The 12,689-nt window shown below is 38.9% G+C and overlaps 1 protein-coding gene across 2 annotated transcripts in view; it reads left to right on the top strand.

Moving 5' to 3' along the window:
* The window catches only part of FSTL5 (follistatin like 5), a 568,085-nt gene that overhangs the window by 310,045 nt on the left and 245,351 nt on the right, over window positions 1-12,689 (top strand). For both annotated transcript variants that reach the window (XM_034772507.1, XM_034772508.1), the window contains one exon: window positions 1,126-1,322. In XM_034772507.1, the coding sequence (XP_034628398.1) occupies window positions 1,126-1,322 (197 nt within the window). The remainder of the gene's footprint in view (window positions 1-1,125; window positions 1,323-12,689) is intronic.

Raw genomic sequence — 12,689 nt, 5'->3', positions numbered from 1 at the left:
CCTGCCTCAGATAGGGACTCCATGATTTTCGGAGGTCTCTTCTAGCCCTACATTTCTGTGATTTCTGTGATCTCAAGAAACAACTCTGTCTTGAAACCTGAAACTTGTTTCTAATATTACAACAAAACTTCTCCCCTCACATTGAAATGTGTGGCCTGTATGTGCGTGATGGAGGTTAGAGGAAATGAGGAGGTTTTATTACATTTTGTTGTAGAGAAAATAGCTTCTATAATCACTGTAACCAGAACATGTGCATAATGTAGTCCCTGGTTTATAGAAATACCTGACAATGAAAGGAATAAACTAGATTTTTTGTATGCAGTTCTGTCATAGCTGTGTTGATCCCAGGATACGAGAGACATAAGATGGCTGAGGTAATATCTTTTAGTGGACTAAAGTGGACCCAGAAGCTGGTCCAATAAAATATATTAACTTGCCCACTTTCTGTCTCTACTAGATCGTACGTCACAGATATTCCTGCTCCCTCTTACCCTCTCTCCCCTATTAAAATTAAATTTGTATTCCAGGTGAATAAAGAGTTTGGGTTGGTTTATGAGTACTCACAGTTGTCACTTCTGTTTTTGAAGTCAAATCCTGTTATGAACTATATACATTTTGTGATACATCATTTTATCATGTTTACCATCAGTACCACATATATTGTATTGCAATATATGCTTTATTAATATTCATACAAAATGTATTATGTATAAAATGTTATGGAAACCTTCAAATAGTCCAGCTCTAAAATGACCTACAGTGAAAAGAATAGCAGGCTGTTGGACACTGTTTAAGTTGTTACAAAATGTGTTTAATGGAAAGTCTTGTGAGACACACAACTAAGCAACCACATATGATTGTTACATCTTTATAATCCTATTTGGCCTCACCCAAAGCACATTTAAGTAAATGAAAAGCCTCCCACTGATTTGGATTCAGCCTTCATAGAACAGATCTCTAGCTCACTAGAAGTACAAATGAAAACAGCAATGCACCCACAACTACCCTGTTGGATAGTGTTAGTAGTAGAAGATATCACTGTCTTCTGTAGTTGCATATTTTCTTTATCCATTTAAACAATTTTTAAAATTGTCTTCAAAATTATCTTGTGCATTTCCTTTCCAGGAGACAAGTGCACATCCACTGAATACAGCAAAGTGAAAAATATGTTGTTGGATCTACAAAACGAGAGATACATTGCACAAGCAAAAGAAAAAAACGCTGAAGATAAAATGATTTTAAAGAAATTGCTGGTGGATCAAATGTTTAAATATTTTGATTCTGACAACAATGGACTTGTGGACAGTAATGAACTCTCTCAGGTAACATTTGGATTTTGCTTTCATCAGCACAATACCTCTTAACTTTGCTTGCGGTTAAGTTTGTAAAATCTCTAGTGTGGTGTAGATATGTGGTATGTGGTGCCTTTGATGCAACCCTTTTCCTTCATTTGATTTTTACATGTAGGCTTAGTAGGTGTGAGACTTCACTCAAGGATTTAAGACTGCTTGAAAAGGATTATTATTATCCTGAGGCATTAAGACAATGTTAAGATCTAAATAAGTCAGGAAATTAAAAAAAGTCTGTAAAAATGTTGACCATGCTGAACTGCACTACTTAACATTGTATCCCAATATAATCTTCATACCACCCCATTCTGTATATAACATGTCATGGGGTGTATGTACCCCATGTCAGCCCAGCAACCCAAGGGTTAACACAGGCACTCCTGGCCACCACTTGTTGGCAGCCTCATAACAGCTAAGAGAAAAAAGAGCTGGGAAGCAGGGGGGCATGGAAGCTACCAGAAAAGTGAACTGGCTGGAAAAGGGAACTCCTGTCAGCAAGCTGCTGAAAAGCTACTTGGGTACAACATCCTAGAAAGAGATGACCAGACCAACACACTGAAGAGTCTGTGGAAACCCAGGGGAAGGTAGGAAGGAGCTCAGGCCACAGCCAGAGTAAACAAACCCTGATCCAGCTTGAGGGCTCTGAGCTGGAAACCAATGGAGTGGATAAGCCTTGGTTTCCCTACCACGCCCCCAACAGACTTAAGAGCACAGCGGGTTTACAGATTCCTGGGGACCAGGAATAGACTAACAGCCCCAGTAGGCTGAGTAAGCTCAGGTACAATGCCTGGTCTGCCACTGTACTGACACAACAACTTACATGCCACATTTTACAGGGGAAGGCAGAAGTGCTTAAAAATACATTCTTGGTACTGTTAGGTATCTCTTCACCTCTAAAGCCAGGTAGCCTAGTTAGTTAATGCAATTCTACAGACAAATTAAAAAAAAACTTTCTAAAATACCTAAAATATATTTTCTATATGTTATATCATAATGTTAGGTCCAATATTTAATTATCTAAGAGGGCTAGATGCTTGTACTTGTACTTGGTCTTGTACTATTAGGAAGAGGGATTCATAGCTTTTGTATGCCAGCAAACTCCAATTTTTAAATCTATCATGAAATATATGTCCTTGAACCTGTCACTGGTCCAAACATTGCCGATCTCAGTCAACTAAGTAGTTTGGTGGAAAAAAGAAAACCTGTCTCTAGCATCTACTTTATTTAAAGAAGAAACAAACAAACAAACAAACAAAAACGATTGGAGGTATTCTCAAGGCAAGTTAGATATAGTCTTAGCAGAGATGTGTTAATGAGCCAAATGAAAGTCAGTTGGTTAAAGGAGAAGATAAAAATAATATGCAGTTAATCATATGAATAGCACAACTGTGTGTGTGTGTGTGTGTGTGTGTGTGTGTGTAAAGCGGAGTGTCAGTGTTGGAAATTGTTTACAAATGGGTTGGAAAAGTGAATAACAGTGTGACATAATGCCCAAGTTTTAAGCTGAGGATTTATTGTTAATAAAGGTAACTTTTTAAACTCTAGTCATCATTTTTACTATCAACTCAAGGTCTTGTCTCTTCTTTCCCTATCTAATATACATACTTCCTATTAATGGAAGTTGCATATCAATAGAGAGGAGACCTCTAATCATTTCAAGTTGTATTACAATCTTCAAAAAAACAAAGTAATCCTTTTCCCACCAGCAACTTCAGAGCTGTTGTGGCTTTTTGGGTGGATTTGGACCATCTCATATATATATATAGCTATAGATCCCCCCCTCCACCCCGCAAGTCATATCTCTGAAACTGTATGTGTGTGTTTGACTGGAATAAAAATTTATACATTCCAGATACCTAGAATAAATATATTATTGACCCTTGAAGCAGAAGGTGATATGATATAGTATACTTGACTTGCGCTAAGGGGAGACTGCATTTCAAATCCTTCTTTATTTCACAACTGCAAACCAGCTTCATAGGTTCACACTATTTCACACTAGTCCTCATTTGTTTACACTACAAATCCACTAGATGATTTTGAATGACTGGCAGTCTTTGGGTGAGAAGATGCAGATTAAAATAGTAGTGTTGAAAGTGTTGAATGTCAGGATCAAGAAGCATTTACAGAACTCGATGGGTAAACTTCCTCATTCCTGAGTCAAAGTATTTTTGAATTGGCGTCTGCTCCCCCATCTCCCCAATTCTTGCATAAACTCTGCATTTTCTCAAATAATAATAAAATAAAATAAATAAAAAAGCACTGCTTAGAACCAATGGAAAATAATGCATGCTGAGAAAATTAATATACTGCATTTTGGTTTGAGAATCTTGTTAAAAATATATATAAGTACTCAGGACACTGTGTATTCCACATTTTGGTTACCATGAATTTGTCACAGAATCTGCCATCTTTTAACCTTGATGTGCGTAAAGAGAATCTTTATAATGTGAACAGAGTGTAAATTAATGGTGCAAACAGATTCAGACAGTAGCTGTAAGATCTTCCATGAAGATTTAAATATTAACTGTACAACAGTTAGTTAATGGAAACATCCATTTTACATAATCCCAGCAATGGTGGATAACAGTGGAGGACAATACAGCAAAGTTGCTGAGGCAACTAGTTGCTGACAACAGTTGTTGAGGTAATGACTGAGGTATTTAAGATCTAGAAATTATCACCTCTAATCTTGTTCATCAGTGGGGAAGAAGAGAGCAGAGGCATATCTTTCCTACTGCCAAAAATCTCATCAGTTTCCTGGGTGCAAATAATAAACACTGTCCTTCCTGGGTGCAAAAACTGCAAGACCTTCCCACCTTCCAAATTCATGACTTTGTTGCAATTATTATAATATTTGGGGGTTTTATTTAAGCCCCCACTTCTGAAATAATCAAAATATATGATAATCTCAACATCCATTTAAAAAACAAAGTTTCCAGTCCTCATGCTTGGATAAAAAGCTTGAAAATATGACTAGAGTTCACCCAGTAGTCTCAAAAACCAGAAGACAAATAAAAAAACCCATATGAATTATTTTTAAGACAATCTCATGATTTAGGGGTGAGACGCTTGATTCCTAATTTTTGAACCCTTGGGGACTGGCAATACTGCAATTTCTACAATGCAGTTACCAATCACCAATATAAAAATCTACTGCCTTTTAAAAAATATGAAATATTGGAGAAGTGTGAGCATGTTAATTTAATATAACCCACTCAAGGAATACTGGAGTGATTTTGTCCACTTTTATACTTTATTAGTTACACATTTCAGTGCATCCTATTTCCACAGATCTTCCAATTTGCAGCACTGAAGTATTGTAGCAACCGGAAAGCCTTGCTGCATTATCTAAGCCCCTTTTATCTCAGAGTATGTAAAGTGCTATATATAGTAATTCTTTACTAGTGAACAACTCAGATGAATCAGTTGGAGACTTCATGGAAATAAGGACAGCAGGATTTGGTTCCTGATTGCAATATTTTGGTTTACCAATCATGAAATTTCTTCCCACAATATGGCTTTTGCCGTGGTAAAGCTGTCTCCTTTTATGAATTGTTAAAACTGATATTTCCAAGAGTGAGATCTTTCCCAAAAGTTAATTTATATAATGTATCATTACAGTATCCAAAGTTGGCCAAACATGAATCATTTTCCCTTTCATTTGAACAGCCATAATCCTGATGTGATTTGTTATTAACAAATGATTATGTGATTTACTATAATTTAATACAGCATTATAGCTCAAGAATATATTTACCTCATTTGTCCAGTGGCCCTCTTCTGGTTAGCTATGAATCAGGTTAACATTCTGTTACAGGTATTTTTAGTAAAAATCATGGACAGGTTGTAGGCAATAAACAAAAATTCATGGAAGCCCACTACCTGGCCCTGACTTTTACTAAAAATACCGTGGTGGAAGAGAAGACTAACAGTCGGAGCACTGTCAGCTGCTGACCTCCAGCAGCTTCTCCAGTTCCACTGCTGTTCCTGCTGCAGGGGATGATCGAATCCCAGCTGCTGCTCTGGCAGCCTGAGAACCACTGCTCCTGCCAGCTGTTCCAGCACTGACACTGCTCTTGCTACAGGGGATGACCACTGCTGCTCCAGCCCCAGCTGGGGGCGGACCCAACCCCAGCACTGCTTGGCAGCGCTGGGGCTGACAGCTGCTTCAACCCTGCTGTTGCAGAAGAAGTCACAGAGGTTCCGGAGAGTCACGGAATCCATGACCTCCATGATAGAATCGTATCCTCAGGTATAAATTGCATCTGGCAAACTCACTTTCTAGCTATCTGTTCTCTCACACATAAAACAAACTATTATTTAATGCCCATTTATAAACTCTGCTTGTTTTCTTGTTGCAGATTTTTTTGTTACTTAACTTCCTTTACACTGGTGTGGGGGGGGGGAGGGTGTGAGAGCGAGAACAAGGATCCGAAGTATTATGGGGAGACATGGGAATAAAATTGTGCTTTTCTGGTGAAGAATGCAGTAGTTCCCATATGGTGGGATTGACCTTTTATAAACAGTAAACCACATCTTTTATTTGCCATAAGTATTCACTGAAAGGCATTTGGGCTTTTAATATGCTTCATCAAACTCAACTAGACATATTGAAGTGCATTTTTTGCAGTACTATAACAAAAAGATGAAACAATTTTACACTTGATTAAGTCCCCAGAAGCTATGTTTTGTTTTTCTACTGTATTTACTCGTTATGCTTGTGGGCCATCTAGAAGAATGTATACTGATGAAAAAGGGGGAAATTCTCCTAAAATGACTTGATCCAAAAGCAGGTTAAGCATGTCAGATAGAGTAATGATGAAGAATGAGATTTGCTTCACACTCTTATTCATGACGTACTGTTTAGAGTATCAGATGTCAAGATAGATATTGTTTTCTTTTTTTGTATTTACTGGTTTAAAATAGGACAAATGAAAACATTTAGTGGGATATTTTTTAAAACTCATAATTATTCTTTCATATTTTGATATTGTCGCAGTTTGAATACATTCCAGTTATGGTGGTGGAAGACTTGTTATGTATTGGTAAATTGACTTATGAAGTTGACTGCTGTTTCCAAGGGTGAGGCATTGAAGCTATAGAAAAAACTTTAAACTCAGACGAGGAATACACCTTTTTAATGTATTACCAAAAATCTTACACTGCAAGCACAAGTGGAGGCATAGTGTCTGACATCTCATGAAGCACAGCAGTGTAAACAAAACTCCTATTTATACTTGGAATGTTTATACTAGATATAGGACAAGCACAATTTAAATATATGTCAGAGGGCTAGCTGCACCTTTGATCTCTCTGAGTGCATCCTCCTCAGGTGTTAGACCTCTTGCCTTCATCTATTCTGGATGGAATCTCATGATTTTCCCTACTCTTTAGACCAGGTCCAGGGTACACCCTGTGTGCCAACTGTGATTGCTCAGTGGGCGTGGCATCCTGCAAGTCTTCCCTTCAGGAGCTGTGACCAACAGTGAATACAGTGATGCAAAACAGCCTATTCTAAAGGAAGTATGGTTTAAGCTCAACAGTAAGGAACAAAGAGAAAAAGGGCTTAACACAATAAAAAGTCTACCCGCATATCTATTTTATCTAATGCTTAGGTAGGCCTAGCTTATCCTAGATATCCCAGCCATTGTGGACTGGGGATCTGCTCCCCAGCAGTCTTTCTCTCTCTCTCTTCCTCTTTCCCCACCCCTGGTTCTTCAGGGGCTGTCTCTTTTTATCTACTGAAAGTTCTCTCTCCCATTTTCCTTCCTCAAATTTTTACTCTCTCACACATTCTATGTTTTAGAATCTCACAGCATAGTCTTTAATTCATGCAGTGCCAACATGGATAGTAAATTAACTTCATATTTTATTCACAGATGAAATGAAAGGTAATATCCGTGAACAACATAGTTATTGCACATTAATTCATTAAAAAAAACCCTCCTAACTTTAGTTTAGTATTTTAATTTTATTATAGTATTAGCACTCATTTTTTCCAAAAGATACAAGCAGGGTAGTAGGCATTTTGATCAAATTTTCCAAGTAATATTTTAATCTTCAAAATCCTTGTTACTAGATTTTGATCCAGTCACGGTCAGTTCTTATATTCACCAATACAATGTTACTGATCTATTTCTTTAGAGCTGATGGGGTCTATCCTTTTATATATAACCCACTACTTGGAGTTGAATTACAGCAGCATCTACTACCTCAGAGATCAAAGGTTCCTAAACTGTATTATTCCTCGATTGTGTCAAAGCTCTGAGATCTAAAAAGAATGGCATTTTATTTTTTTCCTTATATGGTAATACCATTCTTTCTTCTTACTGCCTTCAATACCTTGTATCCCTATTTACACAGCCAGGGCTACTATCTTTAGTCACACCATTGCCCTCCGCATCCAAACAACTACGTGAAAGAATGCTGTAGCATCATTCAATGTATAGCTCCTCACTTTCATTTTGAAGATGATCATCATTGAGATGAAATCTGGTATTGCCACACTCCCTCTCTCTTGTTATTGCCTCTAGTCTTTAAGTTTTTGCCCTTACCTGTTTCTTCCATCATGTTGAGTTTCCTTTCCAAACTTTGGTGCACTTTCACACCTGTGTCACAAGTAGGGACATGCTATGGCTCTTTAGCTACTGCTGAACCTACTTCACTTTTTATTGGGTCTTATTATTTCCTAAATGTTGTACAAAAATATAAAAATGCATATGCCTTCCCCAAAGTTCTTCTAATCAAAGATAAAAGGGAAAAAAGAGCAGAAAACGAAAAATGATTTAGGAAAAAGATGGGTGGGATGGAAAGACATCTATAGTGGTCAGGGTGATAGGCTCACATCTTGCCATGATTGCTTGTTTTTAGTAGAAAAACTTCTCCGTTGTTTTATCTGCCATAGGGAACACATTCAGTTACCTTTGATGAAACCAAATTAATTGTTTCCACTATTCAAATCACGTGATTGAAAATATATATTATAAACATACTATACATTAAAAATGTTTTAAGCTTCTGGTAATGAGAGATGGAAGTCCTCTCTCTGATTTTGATTTAGGAAAACATCCCTATTGAGGAAAATACTTAAGCCCCATTGACTTCAAGTGCTCCTGTGCTTTCTTATATAACAATAGACTTAAGTATATGCTTTCCTAACTCAAGCTTTTATCTACACGGCACAGGCAGGGGCAGTATAAACTTCTGCATAACTCATGCCTCATTTTCAAGGCCAGTCCTATCATTTAGCACATACACAACATTTTATTATAACCTTCTTAATTATACATTAGTGATGCCGTAACGTGCATGCTTTGCTTTAGAGAACAGATGAAAGATGCAGGTGCTACCCTGAAGAGTTTACTATCTACTTTTAGATAAGACAGCAATTCAGGCTAATAAACAATAGATGTATTAATTCCATAATGTATGAGGCCACCACCTCCTGTTCTCCTGCAGGAAGATGTGGAACAGGGTGTGACCCGTTGTGCCCGGGGAAGTCCTCACTGGAATGCCAAGGTCAGGGCAGGCTATAAAAGGGAGAGCAGATACTCCCAAGATTGGTGGGTAACACTGAAGTTAAACTCCCCAACCAGTCACAAACTGTTTCTGATCCCCCACACTGGTTATCAAGAAGATCAAGAAGCAAAAAAAACAAACAAACCTCACACAGCCCCCTTTATTTCATTCCAGTTCTCTGGCTCCCGATCAACACCTAGGTCCAGTACAGTGAGAAGTTATTTAAAAAACTCTGCTCACATATACAAAATGTTCTTCTGACCCTTAAAAGTCAGTCAAATTACCAGGTCAGTGTAGGTTTGGATCTTATCCAAAATACTACACTGCCAGCCAATCCTTTAGTATCTAAAACTAAAGGTTTATTATAAAGAAAAAAGAGAAAACAAGAAGAGAGATGTTAGATGGTAAAACAGTCTTATACAAACAAAGATTCAAAGTCCATGAGGTTCGTAGCCATATTGGTGAGTTTGCTGGTTTGAAAGTCCCTCTGGAATCTAGGCAGAGCTGGTGCCAAACTGTCTGGGGATGTCACCCAGAAGCGTAGCCCAAGTTTGACATACATATACATACATATCTATAACTCATAATACAAACAGTGATACAAACTTAAAAACAAGAGTATCATATCTGGCAAATCATAACATTTTTGCAGATATCTTACATGGTATATCTGGCATAACTCATTGAAATTTTACAATATTCATATTCGTAATATTCTAAAGTGTCCCCCGGATTCCATACAGCATCACACAGGGATATTTATCTCCTCTGGCATCAAAGAGAAGGCCAATGAGCTGCAGTTTGGCTGGTTCACGTAGTCCGTAGAAACCTGGGGCCCAAAAGAGCTATTTGTTTGTACTTGTGTCTAAGTCAGGTCTTGGCCAATGTTTTTCTTGAGGGGTTATTCTGCGGGAAAGCTGGAAGTTTTTTCTGTATACTAATTAAATTATTGATTTTTTTAAAGTCTTTTACTGCCAGTTGTGGTGGTGGTATTTTGCATTGCATATACCCTTCTTTTGGAGTTAAACAAGCTAGCAAAGAACTCATTGGGTAGTTAACCCAATGTTTGTGCCCTTTAGGTAAAAGCCTGATTTATGAAAGTATTTAAGCGTATGCTTATGTCTGTTCCTATATAGGAAAGCACATGAGCACTTGAAGTCATCTGGGCTGATGAAGGAAACTATGTCATTGCTAGTCTAAACCCTCCAGATGTAGTAGCATTTAACTGTGGATATCCTGTCTCCAATATAGCCAAGAACAAAAGTGAAATGAGTGATCATCTTAACCGACAATGAAAATGAATGTCAGTTTCAGTATGATCTCTCCTCCTGTTTCCCTAGGATTTAAATCAATTGACTAAATTCCTGAGATTTTCTGAAGTAAAACAGTGTAGGATGTTCTTGTGAGTTGAGTTGTGTTGTAAAGCACAACTTTACTTACTGTGACTTATGTTTCAAATGGTGTCAGTCCTCACTCCAGAAAAGTGCCAGTGACAAATCGTATGGCTTCTAAATGTATTTCTACTACATGTAAAAGCCAGAAAAGTTTCTGGAGTTTCACCCAGTTCACTCAGTGCCTCTTTCTCTCGCACTCTCTCTTTCCTGTTGGAACTATATTCATATGGGCAGAAAGGAAGGGTGATTATGTCCATAATGTAGCTGGAAGGTGCAATTCCCAGTGCAGATAGAAACACTCGGGCTAGCCTGATCTGAGGTACACAAAGGTTTCATGAATTGAAATTCAAAGCAGGAGCCAGGGCCGGTTCTAGGTTTTTTGCCGCCCCAAGCCACAAAAAACAAAACAAAAAAAACCCACCTCCGGGAGCGTAACCGCCGTAGCAAAAAAAAAAAAAAAAAAAAAAAAAAGGTGTCCGGAATGCCGCCCCAAGCATGTGCTTAGTTTGCTGGTGCCTAGAGCTGGCCCTGGCAGGAGAATGAATGTGGGTCTTTTACATCCCAGATGAGTGCCATGACCACCAGGCTAGAGAGTCAGTCTGGGTATGGCTGTGCTGCAGCTGGGAGATGTGATTCCCAGCATGAGTAGACAGACTTGCACTAGCTCAGCTGGAGCTAATGCTCTGAAGTTAGCAGTGTGGACATTGTGGTATGGGTGGTGGCTTGGGATAGCAGCCTGATCTCAGTCCCAGGAGCCCAGGTGCGCTTGGAGTTGGGCAGCTATCCCAAGCTGCTACCCATGCAGCAGCATCCATGCGGCTAATTTTTGAGTACTAGCTCAAGCAGAGCTAGAGAGAGCCTATATACAAATGCCGGGACTCACCTTTTCCGGCTGCAGTGCAGACATTCCCAGACTGACTCTCTAGCCCGGTGGTCAGGGAACTCACCTGGGATGTGGGAGATCCAGGTTCATATTCCTGCTCTGAATTTACCTTCATGAACTCTTTGTGAGGGGAAGAGGTAGCATTATCTCCAACTTCCTGCTTGGGAACTGAGGCACAGAGAAAATAAAGTCAAAAATATCCACCAATTTTAGATGCTTAATTTGAGATGTTTAAGACCTGATTTTTTTTTCAAAGTATTTGGCACTATATAGCCTTTTATATGTTCAAACCACGGCTCCCATTGACTTCAACTGCAGCAGTGAGTGCTCATCTACAAATCAGACCCCAGTATCTCAAGTTGGGCACCCAGAAAATGAGGAACACCTAATTAGTGACCATCTGTGGAAAGTTTGGTTTTCACTTGACCAGCATCACATTGGAAGTCTGGCAGAGGCAGGGATAGGAGACAGTTGTTCAGGGTAATATTCAACTTCCTTAACCATGAGACCATCCTTTCTCTTCCTGCAACCCCATGCCTCATTCAGGAAACACCTTCCAGCATCTGCAACAAATGAGACAGAAGGTCCTACAGACAACACCTTAATTTACTATATATAATCCTAATTTAGGACTGGTCTACACTAGGAATTTACTTCGGTATAACCATGTCTCTCAGCATTATAAAAAAATCCACATCCCTGAGAGCCGTAACAATACCAACCTAATCTAGGGTGACCAAATAGCAAGTGTGAAAAATCAGGACACTTTTTCCGGGAGTGGGGGCTATAATTGCGTATATAAAACAAAGCCCCTAATTTTGGGACATCTGGTCACCCTAAACTAACCCCCAGTGTAGACAGCACTAGGTTGACAGAAGATTTCTTCTGTCAACCTAGCTACTGTCTCTTAGGGATGTGGGTTACCTGTGCTGATGGGAAAAACCCTTCCATAGCTTTAAGTAGCATCTACACTGAAGCACTACAGCAGCACAGCTGCAGTGGTGTAACTACACCGCTGTAGCATTGTAATGTAGACATGCCGTCATTCCCAGAGCACCACCCATTCTGTGCATTGAACGAAGCTGGGATCTTGTGGAACATAAGTATGACATTTGTTTTCAAACTTTTGTGTAGGTGACCCCTTTTACACAGCAAGCTTCTGAGTGTGACCCCTCTCCCCCTTATAAATTAAAATCACATGTTGTTATATTTAACACTATTATAAATGCTGCGGGTGAAGCGAGGTTTGGGGATGGAGGCTGACAGCTTGTGACCCCTTGAGGGGTCACAACCCCCATTTTGAGAACCCCTGATATGTGATCATGTAATTAAAGAATGTTAAAATGCATAGGCACTAGGGGCCTGAATTTAGGTTGCGTGGGCAATTGTAATCCTGGTATTTCCTAATTTTTTGAATGCTTAACTTTGCAAGCTTCATAATGCTCTTTAAAGGTGTTTATGTGTGGTTTCCTAGGTTTTTTTAAAAAGCCAACATAAAGAATAGAAATTGTATCCTATGACAGCATATTGATGCCCATGTGG

Source organism: Trachemys scripta, chromosome 5 (assembly GCF_013100865.1).
Source record: "Trachemys scripta elegans isolate TJP31775 chromosome 5, CAS_Tse_1.0, whole genome shotgun sequence".
Classification (NCBI taxonomy): Eukaryota; Metazoa; Chordata; order Testudines; family Emydidae; genus Trachemys; species Trachemys scripta.
This window is presented reverse-complemented; position numbering and strand designations above follow the sequence as displayed.